The sequence below is a fragment of the Melitaea cinxia genome, chromosome Z, assembly GCF_905220565.1.
Source record: "Melitaea cinxia chromosome Z, ilMelCinx1.1, whole genome shotgun sequence".
In the NCBI taxonomy this organism is placed as follows: domain Eukaryota; kingdom Metazoa; phylum Arthropoda; class Insecta; order Lepidoptera; family Nymphalidae; genus Melitaea; species Melitaea cinxia.
In genome coordinates, this window is record NC_059424.1 from 12,757,135 (window position 1) to 12,781,539 (window position 24,405).

Consider the following 24,405-nt stretch of genomic DNA (forward strand, 5'->3'; position numbering starts at 1 on the left):
CTCTATTAACGATAAAAATATAAAAATAATTAATTATGGCGGTACGGGTACATCTGCGAAATGCAATATAACACGCAATGAAAGAATTTGCCGTCCACATTGTCGCAACGAATCATGCAATGTAACAGAATTCCCACTTGCGCGCACGAACTGTGCTCATTACGTGCACGGACAAATCATTTCAACTCATACGTGTTGCGATCCGTCATTTGTCGGTTTTTTCGTCGAACACACAGTGGCAGAAGTGTGCACAGAGCGCCAGTGTGGACGGGATGTGTGTGTGTCTGTAACTCTGTAATGCGGAACGCGCGCGAACCATGGAAGAAAACACTGCTACGGCAGAGGCTACAGTTGAATATAGGACTGAGCTAATATGTTCGCCGAGGGTACATGCCGGAAACAGTTGCGAGTATGTATGTGCTCGGTTCGCGCGCACCCTGCGTCCTTACTTATGAAATGCTCCTTTTATTTTACATTGCTACATTTCGCAGATCTGTACTAGCCTCAAGAAAATGTCTTCCTGATTTGTGTCAGGTGTATTTAATGTGTTTCATTTTAAACGGGTATTTTTATTTCAAACACTAACGACACCTATTGTGAATTGTTTTGCTAGCTAAAAGTTTTTTTCGACGCATTATTTTTTTTAATTCTTACACCAAATGTTTGTCAGTTATAAAATTATCTTTCAGTGTGTTATGTATAAGTAGTGTATAGAGATGATGTTAACACTGAAGTATCGGTACTTTTACTAGTTACAATATCGGTAATAAAGTATCGATTTTTTGTTCATTGTATAGAATAAAATAAAGAACCATAACGGTATTGATATTAAAATATAAGCTTTAAAAATATAGAAGTTTATGGAAAAAAGTGTGTGTTTGTGTGTGCAATTCATACACCGCAGAATGGAAACTTCTGAAAAGTCGTAAGAAGGTGGGTCGTAAGTAATTAGTCAAACAACGATGATCACGGACTCGTGAAAAAGGTCGTTAGGGGTTTGCAAACGAGTTTCAAATCACAACGATTCTAAAGAAGTTTTACTCCAAAAGTCAGTTTTTGTAGTGCTTCTTAAAAATAGTACATAGTATTTTCTATATTTGTTATTTTAACGTGATAACATCTTATAAATTGATGAACACCGGCTGCATTCACAAAAAAGTTTCACGTTCTACCTGAGTCTGAACGTGCAAGCGAGAGCACGGAACAAGCGATAGAGAGGCACCAAAGAGGCATTATCGGGTAGTCTTGGGCTTAATCGGGCGTTGTCAGGTACGCACTCTATTCGTACATTTCTAAAAATGTACTAGTACACCTTATTAGTACTTATTAGTACCCAGATTTTTTGACCCAATGATAATAAATAGTACCTGGCTACAAAACAGTGTACACGAAATACTTTTTTTTTACACCATTTTGATATATATTTTTTTGTCTTCTGTCACTAAAGATACGATTGTGAAATAACTGTATTTAAAAGGTTTATTAAATCAGTAAAATTATCAATTTTTACTTACCTAAGCTAAAAAAAACTATAACAAAATTTTTTTTTATTAAGAATTAGTTTACACGAAATGAATAGAATGCGCTACGCGATGTAACTCGTACGGTCTTAACAAATTCAACATTAGTCGTTCGTTCGTATCGTTTTACTGTATAGCTCTGTTTCATTTTAGAGCTAACGAACGTCGTACGAATAACATCATCTCGAAAAGTCGGACAGTGTAATACTCGGACCCATAGACGTACAATACATACTCGTCGGACCGCGGTGAACGTAGTTCATGTAACATAAATTATATAGTTGATAGTACTGTTATAGTGTACGATTAGGTCCGAATAGCGATTGATGTTTGTTACTATTACATTTCGTACCTTACTAAGTAAAGTAACCTTTTAGTAGGTTACATACGTAAGGCGTTGGCTTGTGATACATTTATCTCTCTTCTCGCGTGACGTCAGAGCTCAGAGATTTATCAAAAAAATTGTAATTTCCAATTAGCTCCTTCTTTGTATTATAGAAAATAATAATAATTCAGTAATAATAATTCAATTCAATGTTTTTTTATGACGTTATCATGTAAAACTATCGTTTGTATCGAATATCCAAAATTTTCTACCGATTTCACGTTTCAAACTGCTTTTTTAATTGTTGAACCTAGGCGTATTATATTATTTAACAATAAAAATGATAAAAGATACCTAAAAAAAAACTCACCCGAAATATATAACTTAAAAATACTTACATATGAAAGTTAACGCCATCATTTAGTAAAGTTACGTGGCAGATCTCTTTTTGCAGCAGAAAACAGAACAATTCGACATTTTTTGAAGGACGTTGATTCAAACATGCAACTAGATTTAGTCTAGTGATCTGTGCGGCTGCAACTAGTTTTATTGTACGCGTAGGACCACCTGGACTTATGCCTTGACAGAGGCGAACGCCTGTGCATGGCTACTCCCCTCCGTGTTGCTCTAAGGTACATACTGTTGACCATGGAATTACTATGTTTTATATGTTACTATTTATATTGTTTCGTAGTACATAATAATTCCATGCTGTTGATGACCATGGAACTTCTAAGCTTCATGCAACAGCATTGACTTTAATAACTCTAAATAAAACGTTGGTTTAGAGATACCGTACCATCGTTGATTTATAGGTTTTTATTAACTTACATTTTTTTCTTTCACTTTTTTGTAATTTTGTAAAGTGATAATTATTATACTTATTTAGTACAAACTGCGAATTAATTGCACGGGTTTAGCTAGTTTTCATTTATTTTATCAACTATTAATTAAGATATGTATTTGACAATTAGATCTTGTTATCTGTGACCCGTGACTTTTGATTGAAAGTTGTGATTTTAATCTAAATCTCTATTGTAAAGTTCTAATCACTTGTAATATTGTAATAATTTTTCTACCCTTGTTTTTATGAAAATCCAATGTTATAAAGCTGAAGTTTATTTTCTATAGAGTTTTAAACATTGACTTATTGATCGTGTTGTGGAGTCATGAAATATGACTTCGATTGTGGCAAAATCTTTATTAGCGATCCTTTTAATTGTACCGACTGTTACTTCAAGAATACACAAACTGCCTCTTACGGTGAATATTTCTTAACATTTCCTATTTTTAGTTTGTATATGTGAAATTATTGAGTCATTACATATTTGTTACCACAATATTTTACATACTGCCGCGAGAAGTTGTTTTAAAATGTTATTTCGTTATGTAAATATTTCAATATTGTTACCTTTAATAATTTTAACAATATAATAAATTGCGCACATATGAAACAATGTGAAAGTATTTTTTTCATTATCATTAAAGTAAATTGGATTATTTTTGGCACTAAAACTTCATGAAAAAAAGTTTTGTCATAAATTCACATAATTGTCATATAATGTGTCATAGGTACTTTTTAATATTAAATTTTATTTCAGGATGATGAACGACACTATGTAGACCTCACAACATTTGGATTCTTTCAGGGGGGTATTCTAGAAGTACATATGATAAATTTCATGTTACCTTCCGGGCCAGTTGGCGAGGTATTTATTAGCTTGTTAAATGTAAAAACGCTCATTTCAGTCATATTTTTCTACTAAGGACATTTTGCTTGATTCAAAAAAAATTACATATTTTTGTAATTTTACAAATTAAGAGGGAATTCTGGTCTAAAAATTTGAAAAAAATCATTTTTTTTTGCATATTTTCAAAGTTTCAATCTTTAAAAATACAACTGGAACGGCATAATTAACGGGATTTTTCAAAATTCGAATTATTTTCGAAGATACAGCGGATTTTGTGAAGTGGCTTCTAAGCCGGCTGAGTGGAGCGAATCACAAAATGAACGTTAGATGTTGCCAGACGGCTTGAGGACTCATTATTTCCAGAAATTCTTTTGTATTCCACAAAAACCTTTATTTATTCTATATGTTAATTGTATATTAACTTTATACTCCTATATTAACTGAAAGTGTACATTTTGATGATCATAGTGTAGAAATTGTTCATCGTTTATTATTCTGTTCAGTTCAGTAAAGTACCTATGTATGTTTAAACAAAAAAAAAAAAAAAAAAACACGGGCATTATAAGCCTGGGGATATATCACTTAAATAAAAAAAAGTCTTGAAACGAAGTAGACACGTGCTCTGTGAATACTTGTGTAATAATATATTTTGGAGTTGATCGTATTTGCATGAAAATGGATAGAAAAAGAAAACACGGGGAACCTGTGATCGTCCAGATAGGAAGAAGAAAGGATTTTCGTCAAAATAATATACCATTAAAAGAGACACTAGCTAGCTTTGCTTTTGCTTCCAAAGAAGGCAGAACAAATCGGTTAGCAGAAAGAACTTCTCAAGACATTAATTATGGAAAAAAAGAACGCCCAATGTATGGATGAGGGATCACCGCTTAATCTAAAGTGAGTATTAAATATTAATATCCGAGTTATTCTACTGAAATTGTTTCTGAAACTGCAAACGCGTTTTTCTCAAAACTATTTTTTTGATAGAATATTTCAAAAACAGGATTTTTACCATGTTTTTTTATTCATTTTGCGGAGCAGATTCCTACAGCTGAATGGATATAACGTGCAAAACACAACTACAAAGGATAAAAAGTTACAGCAACAGTACAGGCTTGAAAGACAACCAGTATTTATGCCATATATTAAAGGAGTGACAGATAAGATAGCTAGAGTCCTGAACAAAAATGCGGTAAAGACTCTCTTCATGTAGTTGTGATGTGATATCTTGTAATGTTAACGAACACATCAAGGTGGTGAAAACAACGACACCAAGAAATCAGCCAACCCGGGGAACATCTTCTGGAAGCCAGACCAAACCATTAGATTGAATTTCATAATGCTCAGATACTCGCATACCCCGACTGGTACGAGAAGCCATTAAAATGACTAAATATAGTAATTTCAAAAGATGGGTTTCAATTTTCGAGGGTGTGGAATCCGGTGATTAGGTTATGCAAAGCCTTGAAGAGCGATAAAAACAATTCGCGAATCGATACGGTGAGTTTCTTCTGTAAAACACGGGATCGAGTGTCGAAAGTGCGTAAAGCAAGGGACAATGGTAGGGGTGAAACTGACAATAGTAGTGGTGATCAGTGCTTACGCAGCAAACGTATGAGAAAGGAGGTAGTGCGGTATGGACATTGGTAAAGCCGTCAAAATCTACCCGCAAATTTCAATCTCGTGAACAAAACATTCGCAGTCAATGTCGAAATATGGAGCTCCGCAAAACGAAAATAAAAAAAATGGTCACCACCCCGTTTTTGAATCGTCTTAGTAATAGAAGTAGCCATGTTAATCTAAAATCTTATACTTTTTTTGAGGTGGTTGTCATGATATCTCAAGTTCTACTTTGTGGATTCCTTTGAAATTTGATAAAAACCTTTTTTATACATCTCTCTATCGCTCCTGCCTCGGATTTTGGAAAATTTTAATTTATATATTTTTATAAAATTCGAAAAGGTCAAAAAAGGGGGTAGTAAATTTTTTTTAAGTCTACGCCATTTTGTGAATTTTTGTTTTTTTTTTCTATGACTAAGGTCACTCTGATATCGACATCTTTACTAATGAAGATTTTTTAAATTTGTTTGTTTTAGATCACTATAAGGGTTGGAATCATGTCAACCAGGGAGCACCGTTTTTTAGCCCCCACTCCATCGACCTGTAATCGTCGAGTTTTTTTTTTCTTTTTTTTTATATTCTTCGAATATGTACCAATAAAAATCATTAAAAAATGTATAGCAAAAATGTTTTAATTTTTTAATCACAGTCTAGACCAGAATACCCACTTAATATTAATCTTTGAGAATTTACCATATTTGTACTTATACAAAATATGGAAGTTGGCTAAAAATTTTCAAATGTGTGTATGACTTATTTTTGTCCTAGAATTTTTTAACTGTACAAGACAAAAGGCTGGGCATCATTTTATTATTAAATGCTTAAATTATAAATGTATGTTGTAGTATGGCTTTACCCTGGATCGAACAGTAAATGATGCAATCAATCCATATTTGGAAGTGCACTCAGACACATGTATACTAAAAGGAGTGGAGAAGAGTAGCACACTCCTTTCACCACATCACCCTGCTATTGTTTTCTTGAAAATGGATTTTAAAAATTTAAGGTATTGGCTATATGTTTAATTATATTTTTTTACAGAAACTTTACAACTATTGCAATTTTGCTACTCATACTCGTCAAAAGTAAATAATTATCGTCAATGCTATATCTCTGCAATTTTACTTTGCAGCATGTTTATGTAATCTATAAACGGTCAATGTTGTAGACTAATTCTTAGCGAGCTATTTATTGATCGTTAAATTCTGAAATAAAATATAATCTGACTTCATATGCTGTATTGTAATAGTACCAATTACTTTATAGATGCTTAGCAACAAAACAAAAATATTTAGGGTAATATTTTATAAAAACCATTAGTATTTTTAATATGCTTAACATATACACAAAGTTGTCTGCTTCTAAGGTAGGCAAAATTATAGGTAGCAGATGACATATGTGCAAACTTATAGGAGAGAGAATCTAACTCACAGACCTGGAGTTAGAAGTAGGGTCATTATCAATTGCTGGTGTAGACTTAAGTGCTGTAGATACATCTCAAAAAGTAATATTTACTAGTTTGAATCATAGCATTGCGAAATATCTGCTCTATTATTGATATTTTAACATTTGATGTTTGCTTTTGAAAATTATTGCATTTACCCTTTGTAAACTATTTTTCACATGATTTTACTGCATATTTTAATTCAAAGAATATACATATTGATATTTTAATTTTTTATTGCTAAATTCCAATAGAACTAGCATTGCTTATCAATATGCTTATTTATTTTAATTTACCTATGCTTAAGTTATCAAAATGTATTGATAGAGATTATGATTATTTAGGACATAGAAAACTGCAATAGCTAACTTTGCTTGCGAATTTATCATTTAAAAATTATAGCTGAGTGAAATTTATTGCAAATATTAAAGCTGTTAAATAAAGTTTTATTATCTAACTAGCTTCTGCGCGCGACTTCATCTGCGTGGAACAGAGGCGCCCGCAATACTTGATCATTATTTTGCTGCGATCTTATTTAAAAACTGCGATATCTCCTGGGATACTCATTGAAATCGAATTTTGTAAAATGCTATTTAGTTTCAAATTAAATACTTGTGATGAATAACGTATTTATTTAGATAAGGATTAATATCATATCTATAAAAACATGTTCGCAAATAATGCATTATTTTGAAACAAACTTGGTTAGCATAAAAAAGGTTATAGTGAGCCAACCTTAAAAGATAAATATATGCTGTCGCGGACTTTTTTTTAGAACTTTTAAAGAGGATCAATTCTGTCATACATGATTTTAGCGAAACTTTAACTGTTTTCACAGCGCACGCAGCGGAAGCTCTCAAAAAGAAAAAAGAACCCCCGATTTTAAAACATTATTCCTTTATCATTATCCATTATATATCATTATCCATTATTATAGTGCTTCGCTCTTTTTGGTTTGAGCGTGATGAAATATAGCCTATAACCTTCCTCGATAAATAGGCTATCTAACAGTAAAAGAATTTTTCAAATCGGACCAGTAGTTTCTGAGATTAGCGCGTTCAAACAAACAAACAAACAAACTCTTCAGCTTTATAATATTAGTATAGATTCAAAAGCATTGCTTTACCCTTTGTACCCATTATAATGTATAATCTATATATTAATACGTGAAGCAAACACTTTGTACCCCTTTTTACGAAAATTGCGCGGACGGAGGAGTATGAAATTTCACTCACTTATAGTTTATATAGAGAAGGAGTGCAGAATGCTAATATTTTTTTGAAAATTAAGCATAAAAAATACATTAAATCAATATAAAAAAACATTACACACAATACCATGTATTTGACACACGCACGCATGTACCTACTATTTTGTTTATTATTAAAGTCTGTGGTTAAATTATGGTCGAATTTCGACCACTAAGCGACCACTAGTTATTTTTATTAACTGATATGTCTCTTACAGTCTTCTTAGTACTCCTAATGTCTTGTTAGATGCTATTTTTAAAATACTGATATTCTTTTTTTATATAAAGTGTAGGTTATTTATATGTATTTATAAATTTAAAGGATAGTTAAACCTAAAATGAGAGGGTTCTTTAAGTTTTATTTATGAAACAAAGGTTCTATGTTCTTTGTCGATGTCCATTATAACTATTATAAATCATCAAAATTGCTTTAGCGGTTTATAGTGAAGACATGACAGATACAATTACTTTTGCATTTACAACAAAATTAAGTATGAATAAAATACAAGATAATAAAAAAGCAGTAAATGTATATCAGCAGTGGCAGCAAGCATTTAATTCAATTCAGAAGAATCTAGAATTTTTTATTTAAAGGACTATTAATTACTTAAATTTACTTGCTACTTTCATAAGGAATAAAATTGAAATGGATATAGTTGTGTTAACTTTTTTTTATGTATTGAAGATTTCTGCATAAAAGCATTAATTGAAGTATATGTTTTTTCAGATTAAACATAACTTGTGAGGGTGAAGTAACAGCACTTCATTTGTACCAAAACCGTTCAATGATTCCAATAGACAGGACTAAGAGGCAGTCACAATATATGTTTGTGAACAGACGTAGACGATCGCTTGATGGTAATATTTTATTTTCTATAATCTATCATATATAATATCAGTTGCTTTAAATATTGGTAAATGTCTAACTACTTGATATTTTAGGATGTAATGTACAAAACTACTCAAATCCTCCTTTCCACAATCAATCTCTTAATAAAAACATTTGTTTGTAAATAAACTATTTTTTACAAAACAAGACAAACTATATAAATCTGTCATTTAGTTGTACATATTATAAAGTCAAGCTTGCTTTATTAACATAGAAAAGTAATGATGCATTATAAATTAATATATTAAGGTAGGGAACAGCAGGAATCATCCTGCTCAAAATCTGGAGCAGCCAATAAGGAAGTATCTCAACTATACAGAAGATCACAACTAAATAACACTGCTCACGTAGGATTGACCCCAGAAGGCTGCTATTGAGAGTTTGTACAGGTATCTAGGCTGTGGTATCTGCTGACCATCAGGTGGCCGTACGCTTGTTTGTCGACTTAGTCATGTAAAAAAAAACTGCCCTCTTTTGAAAGTTCTGTATAAATAACTCATAATTGTAGTAATTTGTATTAAAAAATAAAAATATTATATCCTCCGTATGCCCTTATAGCTCCAGTCGATGCAGAAGATACATTGGGTCCACAATGCTCCTACGCTGTCCTTCCTATCACGAAAGAAACCCGTAATGGATTTGACTATTATAATACAAGTGTAAGTTTCTAAATAATTGTTGTGTGTATTAAAATTAAACTAACTATTCGGAAACTTAGAAATTGGGAATAATGTTCAAAGGATTTCTAACAAGTACTAATACTCTAAAGTAAAATTTATGTTAAATTTGATGAAATTGGTTTTTAATGGAGAATGATTATGTATTCTACTTTTATGCCTTAAATCCTAATAGTTTTTGTTTGCCAACATGATTTATTATTTTAATAACATAATAATATCTCATCACCACAAAATTTGCTGCTTTAAGCCTAAGAAAACTAAAGCTAAGATTGTTTATATATTAATTTATATATGTATATTCGCACAGTTTGCGATGTACGTGGCATCGGAGAAAGAGGAGGGTCTCTATAACCTTTATTTCCACAATTGTCCCCTCGAGAACGCCGAGAACCCGCCGCCCATCAATGTTATGGTGAATAATTAATTTATATTTTATATCTATAATATAATACTATACTATTGTTTCATCACATAAAATTTTCTAATAGTATAAAAATTTATCGTATCCTGTGTATTCTGAAATTATTATTCCTTAATACTCTATAAGAATTATTTTGGATGTAAACCTTATAAATTAAATATGAAAGGTAATGCAATTTTACTGTTTCAAAGATCGAAATATATGAGAGCAACGATGGAAATTTCCTGTCAGCCGGAGAGATGCCGCTCCCCGCCTTATACAGTATGATGTCTCTAATATTCTTCTTGAGCGCCGGTTTCTGGACGTTCATCTTGAAGACCAGTAGACACAAAGTGTACAGAATACACATTATTATGTGTGTGTTGGTGTACTTGAAGGCAATGTCCTTGGCCTTTCACGGAATCAACTTCCATTTTATTCAGACAAGGGGAGAACATGTGACCGCTTGGGCCATACTCTACTATATCACACATTTGTGAGTATTTTAGCTGTATAAAATATTATTTTATTTTCGGGCTAATTAAACAGATTTAAGTCTACATTGCTGTACTATATATATTTAATTCTTTTTCGAGTTTATCGTTATTGATGATGATAATGTATTAGATTTCTTAAAACATTTATATAATATAATTATGTAATTGTAGGGTTTTCTTTTCATTGAAAATACTACACAAATTTTAAAATAAAATAAATAAAAATATGTGAATGCTGTTTTAACATTAAATAAAGAGTTAACATTAATAGACTCAGAGGCACAATCAACGAGGCCACCTACCTATTTTTTTTTTCAGTTTTCAAAATTATAATATAACATTGGCTTAAAAATGAAATGTGTAGTTTTCTTGCAAAAAGTAAAAATCAGTAAAATATTAATTGAAAAATAGTGTGCGTAATTTATCGATTTAATAATTTATATTTTCTTTTATGTCTTTAATGAACCTCTGCAACTTATTAGTAAGTCGGTCCATTATGTCTTTGGTGTCACTTTGTGGAATGTTCTGACACTCCTCAACAGCAGCAGTTTTTAGCTCTCTGATGATTGTAGGAGCTGCTGTACGACTGACTTCACGGATCTGTGTTTTAGAGTTGTCCCATATATGTTCGATCTGGTTCAGGTCAGAATACCAAGATGGACATGGTAATTGCTGAATATTGACTTAATTTTGTATATTAAAAAAAAATATCGCCGATAAAAGGCACTATTGGAATGACACATGGTACTAAGAAGTTTATCGCATACTTCTGTGCATTAACCCTTCACTGTTGAAACAAAAACCACACCAGACCATTATCGTTAGTCCCACTCTGTTTCAAACACTCAGATAACCTTTCAACGCGTCATCTATACACACGCTGACCTAAATTAGAACCTCACATAGAATCAATTCTTGATTCTTCGATACAGAGACAGAGCTGCTTTCCATTGTTCCGAATTCCAATTTGAATATTCTTGAGCAAACCTAAGTCTCGCTGCTTTGTGAGTTACAGTCAGTTCTGGCTCTTGAACTGGTCGAAATGTTCTCAGGTCCCTCTCTGTTAACCTTCTTCTTAAGTTTCATAGGCTCACATTTATGTCATGTACCTCAAACGAGTCTTTATGAGCCTCAGAAGATGTAGCGAATCGACTTCGAAAAACGTTCAAGACGTTGTAACGATCATCTCTCTCTCTGATGTACAGCGTTCTTTCCTTGACCCTCTTTTGTGTAAGAACCGATTTGTCTGTAACGCTGGATAGCATATTAAATAATGGTTTGTGGATATCCAAGTATTCCACCAATATGACATCGCAAGTGCCACAGCCCTGGCTGCTCCAGCTGCGTCCAGTTGCATTTTTATTTTATCTAAATGAAATCACAGAACGCTAACACCTTGATTTAAATCGAAGGAATGGTATGGCAATGTTTTAAAAAAGTGTATTCTTCTTACAGAATGTGTAGTTGGAATGTCAAATTTCGACGAAACTCATTGTAGAATAAAAATCACAAAATTAAACGAAGCGAGTGTGCGATCGTTTTGATGTTGTATTGTAGGTATACCCATTTATAAAGTTGCGCCTAGCAATCAAAATGCCATCTAACATAAGGAAACAATATCGCATTTTAGATGAGTGGACGGTTAATTGTGCCTCTAATTATATTTGTGAAAACATCTGTAATTAATAAATTTATTTCAGACTGAAAGGAGCGGTGTTGTTCGTGACTATAGTACTCGTGGGAACTGGTTGGAACTTCATAAAGCACATCCTGGCTGACCGCGATAAAAAGATCTTCATGATTGTTATTCCTCTACAGGTATGTTATTACATCTTACGAAAATTTTATAATTACCACTAAAGGATAATTCAGCTCGTGCCATATTTATTTGAGATTCATCTTATAAGATGAATATATTTCTTAAGATGAATGTATCGATGAATGTATCGATGAATGTATTTGATATATAGCATTCACTTTAGTTTTTTTTTTGATAAATGGATGACAATGGATTTAATACAGCTAGAACTCTTTAAGAATAAATTTGTTTTAAAACAACAGACGTACATGATAACAACCGGGATCGACGGCTTAACGTGCTGTCCGAAGCACGGTGGGGAGACCCACAAGGACTGTATAAACACCCAGACCACGGCAAACACCTGTATGGCCAATACAAATGTTTCTCATGTGCGGGGATCGAACCCGCAACCGCCAGCGGCTGGCTTTACAGGCTGAAGCGTAAATCAACAGGAAAATCATACTTTCCACAATTTTTAAACATTTAATATACAATTTAATAATAAATAATGTTGATATTGTAGTGCTTTGTGTATCATCACAGTATAATTAAAGACAAATTTAAAGTTTTAATGTTATTAGGATTCAAGTTTATTATTTATATGACTCGTAGACTTAGTTTTGCGGTATTTGCGATTAGAAATATTTGTTAATACTGTGCTTTTTTAGTTATATTTATTAAAAACTATTCTATTACGTTTACTGCAGCCGATGAATCAAAACAAAAAAAAAAAACAGAATGATTTAAAAATTACTTTATTACTTGAAATACAATTACAAATTAAGAGGGTAAAACCTATTCGAGATTAGAATTAGGAATGACAAATTTATGTAAAAAATTAATAAAGAAATTAAAATAAGACTGATGAAATTGTTGTGTCGGCGGTTCGTGGGTGGACGGACGTTGAGACATGGGCTGCATCGACTTTCCTTGTTTATTGCAATAATGTTTGCTCGACATTATTAACTTTAGGGTACCGTATGGTAGAGGGTATATAATTAGTGTGTATATTCTATTTTGGAACAGTCTTATATAGTAAAATAAAAATTTGGCGAACTTCCGACCACAGACATTAGAGTAATATTGTAAGCTTAGTAAAGTGACACAAAGAGCAAATGAATGAACAATATTAATAAGCCATAGACATAAACATAGAATTAATTTTATGTTCAAATATTTAACGCTAACATATTGCTAAAATTATTTCCAAACCTAATAATATATTGAATATTTTTGCTAAGAATTAGTAGAGGTACAGAATTATGAAAATGAAAGAAAAAACATATTAATCGAGCTTCGAGCATAAAAGGCAACAAATTTATATTTCGTTTGAGAAGACACAAAAAAAAAGAAATCCAATCCAATTTAGAAACTCCTCCTTTTTCGAAGTCGGTTGATAAACTTTTGATATGCTTGCAGGTGGTTGCCAATGTGGCGGAGATAATAATAGCGGAGAGTGAAGAGGGCGCCGCGGAACACAACGCTTGGAGGATACTCTTCATATTCGTGGACATGCTCTGTTGCGGCGCCATCATGTTCCCTGTTGTTTGGTAAGTTATGGTTTCGGCACACACGATTTTGCTGTATCGTCTTTGTCCTGATTGTTTCGTGGCCATTCTGTAGCGTTTTTTGTTTTGTCATGTACAAATACTTTAAATTTTAAAAGTATCGAGAGTTTTGTTTTCTTCCAGTCTTTCTTTCCTCCAGACTTTCTTATCTCTCGTCCACTGTGGACATTAATAAAATGTATTTGTTGTGTAGCGAATGAGCTATGATGGATAACGGATGAAGTAATGATATCGAATCTTCGATATCGAATAATATAATCAAAAACAATATTCACTTAGCAAAATATATACGTCCGTAATTGAATTAATAAATTGTAAAACATAAATTATAAAGAAAAATTCAAAATACAAATTCTTGACAACTATCAAAAAATATTTTATATTTATATAATAAACTTATGGCGAAATGAATATATTAATTTCATTTCAAAGATTATAAACGCTAAAATGTGTAAGGATAGTTATAATATATTTAGCTAATGTAGGCTTAAATTACAGGTAGACCGTTTGTTATGTGTACATAAAGTACCATTATATGTAAACTAGGTACAATTATTAAAATTTAAAATGTGCAGGTCGATACACCACCTAGAGGACTCGTCGACCACAGACGGCAAGGCGGCTGTCAACCTGCGGAAACTGAAGCTGTTCCGACACTTCTACGTGATGATCCTCTGTTACATATACTTCACTAGGATCATTATAACGATATTAGAGGTGAGGTTTTTTTTTATATAACTGTGTCAGCAAACAAACGGTTCACTTAGTGGTAAGCGATTACAGTGGCCTCAGGACGCTTGCAACACCAGAAGCGTAGCAAACACGTTACCTCAAATCCCCCCAGGAGCTCTGGTCACCTTACTCACCACAGGAACACAACACTGCTTGAAAGAAGTATTATTTAGCGGTGATCCGGGCTGATTTCGATTTTGTGCAGGACCTTTCTTGCTGTTCCCTAGCTCAGTACAAGATATTAAATCAAAGTTTGTTTTCTAATTTAACTTTGCTAAATGTCACGCTACGAATATTAGCGTAACAGTTGCCGTAATGACAGTTCATACTTTTAAAAAAGTACCACTATCGTCGATGTATACTGAATTTAAAATATATCGACAATTGTTTAATATGAAGTGTTTCAATAGAATCAAAATGCAAACAGAATACGGTGCCGTTCCAATACTCGTGGATAGACGAGATGTTCCGCGAGATGGCTACCTTCGTATTTTTCGTGATGACGGGCTATAAGTTCCGTCCAGCCGCTGCCAACCCTTACTTTACACCTACACATGGAGACGACATCGAGCCTAAAGTGTAAGTACCTATTTATGTAGGTTAGTTAGTAAGTGTAGGGTCCAGGTGATGGTAAAAGTGTACATAGCCTGTGGACGCCTGCAAAACCATTATCATTGCAAGCGTGTTGTAGCATCATCATCATCATCATTCCAGCCTATTGCAGTCCACTGCTGGACATAGGCCTCCACAAGTTCGCGCCAAAAATGGCGTGAACTCATGTGTTTTGCCCATAGTCACCACGCTGGGCAGGCGGGTTGGTGACCGCAGGGCTGGCTTTGTCGCACCGAAGATGCTGCTGCCCGTTTATGGTCTATGTATTTCAAAGCCAGCAGTTGGATGGTTATCCCGCCATCGGTCGGCTTTTTAAGTTCCAAGATGGTAGTGGAACCTTGCTATCCCTTAGTCGCCTCTTACGACATCCACGGGAAGGGAGGGGGTGGCTATATTCTTTGGTGCCGTAGCCACACAGCACCGTGTTGTAGCAGCAGCTCTATATCTATATCTGAATCTGTTCAGGAGATCTAGCTATCTTACAACGGAACATTAAGCAAGTTTAAGCAAACTTAAGCAAGTATTCGCTGTGACTTGTCCCAGTAACCTCACCTTATCTTACCTTGATAAGCTTAACATGAAGTCTAGACTTTTGTTTTGTGATCAGCTCACTAAAAGGCGAGTTTAAATATTACTAGGAGATTACACGAGAATGACCACTAATTCTCCTTCAACTACAACTTTACTTACAACTTTTTGCTTTAAAATATCGAACTCTCACTCTATATGGAGCAGCCCGACTGGGGTAGTACTTCGACCTTACGGAAGATCACAGCTAAATAATATTGTTTTCATGCAGTGTTGTGTTCCTGTTAGTGAGTAAGGTAACCAGAGTTCCTGGGGTAATTTGGGATAGGGTCGGCAACGCGCTTGATATGCTTCTGGTGTTGCAGGCGTCTATATATTACGGTAATCGCTTATCATCAGGTGTGCCGTACGCTTGTTTGTCGACCTAGTTGTATACAAAAAAATACCATTAAGTAGAAAATATAATATGTATAAGTATTTTAATTTATATTTACAGGTTGTCAGACATCGGCGTTCTCGACGGTGTGACCAATAGGGAAAAGAAGAGAGAGGACTTGCAACCGCTCATGCAGGAGACAAATTCCGATTAAATTGTAATATTTTGTACCATAGTATCGTAACTTGCTATAGCTTCTTAGTCTGACTCACTTAAGTCGAATTTAGATTTTTGGACTATAAATCTAACACTCGTACTGTCACGAAAGTATTATCACATCACGAAAATATTAAAATTGTTCGTCAAGTACAAAACAGACTATTACCTATCGCTTGTACAATATCTCTATTGTGTCACTACAATCGGTTCATAGCATACTATCAAGCAATTGCTGTACTTTACAATCTTACTGGACTTATAAAATGAGGGTTCGTACAATTATCCATTAAGCAACTTTTATAAGCTTGACTTTCGAGTGTCAGACTATAGTTATAAACTTTAATTTAGCTTAAGGTAATCTTTTAAATCTGTTCTTTATATATTATATGTATTCCAACGGTAATTTTGATATACTTTCCTTTCGGGGTCAATGTAGACCCCTGTGTTGTCACATCAGTATTCTATTTTATTTTTCAAGCCATACAATGCAATAATTATTTAATTACCACTAAATCATAGATCGTACATTAACAAAATTTAGTTGATTAAAGCTTCAACGTTGTAAAATCATCGTCGCTTTTCATTTAACTTATGATATGGCTGAAGCGAAACTGATAAGCCATTGTTCGGGTGAGTGACATGTGATGGATTTACATATTTGTAGCATAGAGTAATAGTTTGTTTTTTGAGGCAAAAGATGCGACAACTTAATAATTGGTCTGGTTCATACAAGGTCGGGGTCAAAGCGTGAGTCTACTAAAACATATCAATAAGACAAACTTATACCATTCAAGCTGGCCTGGCGAACTTAGTACTTTTTTTTTTGTGAAAATAATAATTATTTGTATCGAAATAAAATGTAGCCTATCTTTCAAGTTGGATCAAACTGCACACGGTGTATAAATTTGATTAAAGTTGGTTATGTAGTTAAGGAGACCGCGGACAAACAACGTGACGAGTATCTGCCTGTATTGTATATTAAGAAGATATGTATTTATTCTGTTTCGATTATGAAAGAAACCGATGAGATTCTATTATATAAAACGCATGCGGTTTTAATTAACAGGCTTATACCAAATGTGTTATTTTTTTTATCAGCTTTCTATTACTGCATGTACTTATATATGACCTGTGTTTCGCATGTACCATTCAATATCCGGAGGTAGCCTTCAAAAATAGTCAAGTACATTATTTTTTTCCACAATTTAACCTACAACAACACTTGAAAATAAACTTGATTGTGATATGCTTTTTTTTTTAATAGTGACAAGTTTGAATTTAATTTTAAGGAATTTAGATTATACTTTGGGTATAAAACAAAATTAAATTTGGATATTACTTTTGAGAATTTGCACCTGCTAGGAATGTACGAGTATAGTTCTAATAAATATGACAATTAAACGCCACACACTCAACGCCCCCAAGGATTATCTCCTATGTCCCACGCCCACATACATCTGGAGACGTACCCAATACGCACCACAAACAACCAAAGATCACGAGACGAGAACAAGACCACGTAAACATCTTCATGGCCAATACAAATGTTTTTCATATGCGGTGATGGCTCCCAGGATGATGGGATAAGTCAGATCTTATATTGACTGAGAGTTGGTCCAAGCTTGTAAATATATATGTTGCAGTCAAAACTCTGAACCAGTCAAAAGCACTATTGACTAGCAAAATCAGTCTGAAGTACTTTTGACCGTTTGCTTTAGTCAATAATACTTTTGACTAAAATAACAGTTAAAAGTACTTTTGCCCAATGGAGCTGGTTAAAAGTACTTTTGACTAAATGATTCCGTCAAAAGTGGTTTTGACTGGTTGTATCAGTCAAAACTCTTAAAAAGTTAAGGTGGTCGATAAAAATAACGACAAACGCACATATAAACTTTTATATTACTCATTATTAGTGGAGAACGTGCTGATATTAGAACAAAAATGAGTGACTACGAAAAGAACGAAGACTTTTTGCAAAGAATTTTAGCGATGGAAGATATGAAAGATAGTCATTTCAATGTAATGACAAAAGAAAAATTTAAAAAGTTTGCAATGGATGTGGAAGACGCGAAATTTAATGAAAAGGAAACACCATTACAGTACAGTAGACTACAACGCTTTAACACATTGAAGTTTGTGGTATAAAAAAATTAGTTACAAACACAGAACCTGTCAAATATTTTTGCCGGCTGAGGAAATCTACGACATTATTGATGCTGCTCATATTTCTATAGGGCATGGTGGTCGCGATAGACTTAAGAATGAAACGGCAAAAAAGTACGCTAATATTACAAAAGAAATGATTAATATATATTTATCAATGTGCAAAGTATGCCTAAGGAAGAAAAGCAAGAAAAGGATGGGTCAGGTTTAGAAACCGATCCTGCACACTGAAATGAACAGCCGCTGCCAAGTCGATCTGATTGACATGCAGTCGCAAGAAGATCGTGGGCATAAATTTATTATGGTTTATCAGGATCATTTGACTAAATTTATTCACATCTAACGAGTTAATAGTGCTTTTGACTGACGCTTTTTTGCAGTTAAAAATACTTTTGACGGAGAGCGTCAGTCAAAAGTATTTTTGAACGCGAATTTGCAGTCAAAAGTACTAATAACCAATAATTTTCAGTCAAAATCACTTTTGACGAACTTGTCCAGTCAAAAGTACTTTTGACTGATTTCGCTAGTCAATAGTACTTTTAACTGGTTAAGAGTTCTGACTGCAACATATATAAAGTTACAGGTATTTCAGATAAATCTTAACTATTTGAAGTTTTGATATGTGTATCATTATTCATAGTTTTTAATGATGGTTATAAAATAATCGTAGATTTATGAGCAAATTCATGTTCTAATAATGCATGTAAAAATATAATAAATCAATTGCATATAATATATAAATAATTAAATATTCTTTAATATTATCCATTTAGAATTATGTACATCGAAATAAGAAAATCATAAATATATCGTTGTTTTGTTTAGGTCCTTTTATTCAAAAACAAGTTAAGATAACGCGTTTTAGTTATAGATGTAGATAGCTTTAAGTTAAAACCTGTATACATTTTCTTTTCATAGGATAGAATCAGCCTTATCGGCAGACTTATCTTACTTTCCGACTTAAAGTTATGTCTTGCGCAAGGAAGCCACTTAATATTCAGATTAACTTAATTTCAAAAACCCATTTGCTTTTTTTAATATATGGATATTATTTAAAAAATTGGATTTAATCGTTTAAGGTATTTCATTTTGCTTTTACAGATAACGTAAAACTATTTAAGGTATTTGGACGAAATTATGCCAAATTATAAACAATTTCGGAAACCTTCATTCTACTTTATTGATATTACAGCTGTGCATGAAACTTTGAACATGAAACATGAAGAGGCTGAAATAGACTGTTTCACTTTAGCTAATAAACAACAACTTTTGAATTAACAGGTTTTAAATAGAAATACCTGACATAGAAAGTGGAGTTTAATGGTGAAAAATAAAAGTATATCATAAGCTTTTATATGATGGGACCGCCACGCGTCAGATAACTTTATCAACACCCGGTGAAACAGGCTCCAAACTATCAAGACCTTATCAGTAGATTGTATATTCCCAATCAGTCTGTGTATATATATGACAATAAAAATGTTTGGCTCGACAGGATGTTAATAATATTATAAATCAAGAATCAATTGTGATTTGTACATTATTTCGTTTACTACCATTTTAGACATCTCACTTATATATGTCTCTTTCTTTTAAATAGTATTGTGGGCGAATAATTGTGTTTTTGTGTGCTGTTTCTTTAAGATGTAAATAATATTACGCTGTGTCAAATATTAAACGTTTTCTTAATTAAATTGTTAGCGCTATAGCAGTACTTATATTTTCAACGCCACGGCAGACAAAAATGTGTCAATCCGCAATGCAAGATATCGATGTAAACAAATTGACGCCGCATTAATACGTATGGTGGAGGGTGTCGTGATATATTTTTTTTTTTTTGAGACAAACGGCTATACCAAGAGCTTATATTTCAACAATCTAATATTCATGTTTTGGGCAGATATAATAGTTGTTTATGTGAAATTAGTATGCAAATCCGAAAAAATGGCAGCTTAACTAAAATAACTTTTAAAAATAAATGTAATAATATTAAAATATACCTTAAAAGTGACTTTAAGACATAAAGCGTGTCTAGTAAAATTGAAATGGAAGTTAGCAAGTAATTATTTAATTTTTGATTGTATGATATAATTGGTTTGACATAAGACACAAGAAAAAAAAATTGGCGACAGATAATTGAAGATGATACAAGCCCATATATTCGTGTAAGTAAAAAAAAGCATGAACCTATAATGCTTTTGTCTTATTTCATTTCACGTTATTTTTGAAAAAAAAAATTGAATATACTTTTTTATGTCACGTTTAGTCCTGTTGAGTTAATTTGTTGTATCTGTAAAGAGGTATTGTTATTTAATTAATTTAAAGTAACTTGTCACTTAAAGCAATATCCTGTTAAGAAAATACCTTAGAAATATTGTTAAAGTGTAATAAATAACATATTTTACGTGTACATATTGGAAAATGTAACATTGTACAAAATAAAGAATAATTAAGGATGATTATTATTATTATTTGTTCAAATAGAAACAGTAGATAGTTATTTAAATGTATATAATAATCATAATAATATCTTTATTTCACAAACTTAGAACTATATTACAATGATAATGTGGCAACAATATCAGAAGTAATGAGATTAGCATCTGTAACCGAACTAGGCATAGCCTGTATTTCGGCTATCAGCACCATTCCCTTCGAGTAATTATTTATTATACAATAATAGGTGCCAGGAAATATATATCTTATACATAAATTTAATATATATATATACATTAGCTTTAAGTTTGTAAGATGGCAAGCACATTAACTTAACTTATAAATTATTTCATAGATTGTTGTAATATGAGAGTTTGTGAGTGTGTTTGTTGCGTGTAGGAGAGTGTTATGTGTGTCTGTATGTAAGTATGTATTGAGTTTGTTTGTTAGTAAGCTATGTAAACTCTATTTATAATTGGTGTTATTAAGTCTATGTTAGTAAATAAAAAAAAGCGTATGTTAGTAAATAAAAAAAGAGTTGGTAAAAATTATAATATATATATATAATGCAATACCCGTGCAAATAATTCGCACTAAATAAGTAGAAAAGTAACCGACCGCCAATCATGTTGACGTTGTTTTAAAATTAAAGCCGTCATATATATCATTTTAATAATTAATTTACAAAAACAAAAGCAATAATAATTCTTTTAGTTGTTGATGCTGGTAGAGTAAGCAATTATCTATAAAATGATATATAATTTATGTGGAGTAATTGTGAAAACATCTTAACCTTAACGTATTAATATAATTATATGATTTAAACATTATACAAAAATTCTGATAGTGTGTAAAGTGAGTACCGCTAAAGAAAATAGTTTTAAATTGGGAGTAAAATTTCTCAAGTAACCAAACAAGTAAGTAAGTAAAGTAAGTAATAGGTAAATACCTACTATACTTTTTCGTGAACTTTCTTACAAAAATATTAAACAAGTTCCATATAAAAGTCCATAATTCGGTGATAATATCCCTTAATTTTCGTTTAAATTATCACCCTAGAAATAATTTTCTAGCAGCGAAAAAATACGGAAATCACTGACGTGTGGAGCACTAGAGTAGGATTAGTGAAGTGGGATTAATATTTCATCGAATGCCTTAATAAAGTCCCTAATTGTGAACTAATGTCGAAATCGAGGGAAAGTCTCGAAAATCCGCAATAACTTTTTACTGGGTGTACCAATTTTGATAATTTTTAATTTAATCGAAAGCTGGTGTTTATCATGTGGTCACATATAAATTTTATGGAAATCTAATAACTACTTTTGGAATAATCTTTGATAACGCGTAGTTACTTGACTATTTTTTTCGTCGATCTACGGTGTATTACTCTTCGATGTAATTGAAGTCGTTTTTTTTTCGTTTGCGAGCAAACGCAATTATTATATTATTTAGTAGGTGTGTGACTTCGTCCGCGAATTAAAAAAATATAATGTTCAGTTCGCAGAGTTACAAATCAATAAAAATAAAATAAAAGTAGTCTAAGTTACTCCTTATTACATTAGCCACCTGCCACTGAAGTTCCCGTCGAAATCGGCCCAGCCGTTTCAGAGATTATCCGGAACAAACAGACAGACAGACCGACAAAAATTGTAAAAAAAGTTATCTTGGTATATGTACTGTAGGTATAGGTACATCCATATCCATTTAGTAAAATGCGGTTATTTTAATATCACAAACAGACAATCTAATTTTATTTATATGTATAGGTAATACTTCAGTATATGTACTTTACAACAAGCCAATTTTAAAAATAGGCTTAACATTCTTATACATAAAAATGAAACCTGAATGCAGTAGTCAAATGAGGTGCTTTTCAACCCTGACAAACAGCAACAAACCCTAAATTTACGTAGACTAGTTATGCACGTGAAAAAACTCAGTAACGGAAAAACAATTATTTTGAATTATTAATTATCTTGTAAATTTAATATTTAATGTGTTTTTTAAACTTCTTACTGGTAGACAATTACGAATTATAAAAGATGTTGATTTTTGAATTCGATCGTACGCTGTCTCTGGCAAGAGCTAGTACAGGATGGGCCATTTAAGATTTGGAATTTGAACCGACTATAAAAATAATAAAAAAACCAATGAATATTTTTTCAAAGTTATGAGTTTATTAGAAAGATTGAATCTTTTCATTTAGGAATGCAAGACAACATCATTCAAATGACTGCCACGGATAGCCTTACAATATCCCTTTCGATCAGTCCAATTTTTCAGTACATTTTCGATTGTTTGGGCCTCTATTTTGTCAATAGCAACTTCGATTTCATGTTTCAAGTCGTCAATCGTCTCTGGATGGTTAGCGTTACACTTGTCCTTAACGGCTCCCCACAAAAAAAGTCCAACGGAGTCAAATCGCAGCTTCGGGTTGGTCAATTGACATCAGCATTTCGACTGATTATGCGATTTTCGAAAACAGTGCTTTTTTTTTTCGAAATGTCAGTTGCTGTTGGCCCTACTGGCCTTTACAGCGTCACCGGTGAGAGGGGCCGGGCACTTAGGCAACCGGCCGCGAAGGAAGATGTGAGCCCTTTTCGGCGGGCACGGGGGTGACGTTCGTCCTAAGGGTGTCTCCTAGCGAGATCGCACCTCGGCTTAGAACGTCGTCGGGATGGAGGAGGCGCTATGCGGAGCGCTGCGGCGAGTTGTGGACGGTCGATGCGCCTAAGCGTATCCGAGCCGTCCTAACGCGGGGGACCTCGTCTTCGCCGGCGAAGGCGGTGCGTGAGTGTTCTGTGTGTGGGTGTGTTACCTACGAGAGGGGCGTTGGCTGCGGTTATCCTATCGTCGGGATCTGTCAAGACGTGTTTAGGACGTCTAAGTCTCATCTGTACGTTTCCTCTACCTACGTAGGAGCAGGCCTCTGCTACAAGAGGGTTGGGGTGTCGGATTGCTCTCTTCAAAAAGCTTACCCTGAAGAAAGCTTTTTGAGATGCTTGGCGATTGAATCGATCCCAAAGTCCTTATGGAGGTCGACGTTACGTACGTACCACGGTGAGGCCGTGGCCGTGTGTAAGAAGCGGTTCTGCAACGCTTGCAGCCGTTGGATGTAGGTGGGGTGACAGTGGGCGAAGACTGGACTCGCGTAGGTCATGATAGGACGAACGCAGAGTTTGTATAATGTCGTCTTATTTCTAAGAGACATTTTACTCTTTCCGCATAGCATCATATACAGCCTACCGAGTACGAAGGCGGCTCGGTTACGAACGCGATTTACGTGGGACTTGAAAATAAGTTTACTGTCTCTAGCGTGACTCCGAGATATTTGGCTTCTTTTTGCCATGGAATCGGTGTCCCGAAGAGTTTGATTGTCTCCGGTTGCCCTTGTCTCCAAAATACGAATTTTGGGTTTCGGGTGAAGTGCACCGCTGAGCATTTCTCGGCATTGACCTCGATTCTCCACTTCCTGAACCACTCGCCTAGTGCGGTGGTCGCAGATTGGAGGCGCTTGGACATCATGGCTACGGAGACGGAGGTCGTGAATATTGCAGTGTCGTCTGCGAAGAGAGCCAGCTTGGTTGCTGAGCTTTGGATGGGTATGGGGATGTCGTTCGTGTATAGAGAATACAGGAACGGAGAAAGTAGGGAT

The 24,405-nt window shown here is 33.6% G+C and overlaps 1 protein-coding gene across 1 annotated transcript; it reads left to right on the top strand.

The window, feature by feature from the left end:
* Positions 1-2,854: 2,854 nt before the first annotated feature.
* LOC123668572 (protein GPR107) lies at positions 2,855-17,399 on the top strand. Its single transcript, XM_045602304.1, has 12 exons — positions 2,855-3,108; positions 3,447-3,554; positions 6,002-6,162; positions 8,577-8,707; positions 9,303-9,397; positions 9,726-9,830; positions 10,031-10,314; positions 12,016-12,133; positions 13,536-13,666; positions 14,260-14,401; positions 14,844-14,995; positions 16,053-17,399. The coding sequence occupies exons 1-12, from the start codon at positions 3,022-3,024 to the stop codon at positions 16,144-16,146; spliced, it is 1,608 nt and encodes a 535-aa protein (XP_045458260.1). The 5' UTR covers positions 2,855-3,021; the 3' UTR covers positions 16,147-17,399.
* Positions 17,400-24,405: the final 7,006 nt, after the last annotated feature.

What these genes read in the sequence shown, in the direction of transcription:
- LOC123668572 (XM_045602304.1), top strand. Translation starts at nt 3,022, where the DNA reads ATGACTTCGATTGTGGCAAAATCTTTATTAGCGATCCTTTTAATTGTA. An exon ending in CTTCCGGGCCAGTTGGCGAG is followed by an intron (nt 3,555 to 6,001) that starts GTATTTATTAGC and finishes TGTATGTTGTAG; the next exon opens with TATGGCTTTACCCTGGATCG. An exon ending in GACGACATCGAGCCTAAAGT is followed by an intron (nt 14,996 to 16,052) that starts GTAAGTACCTAT and finishes TTATATTTACAG; the next exon opens with GTTGTCAGACATCGGCGTTC.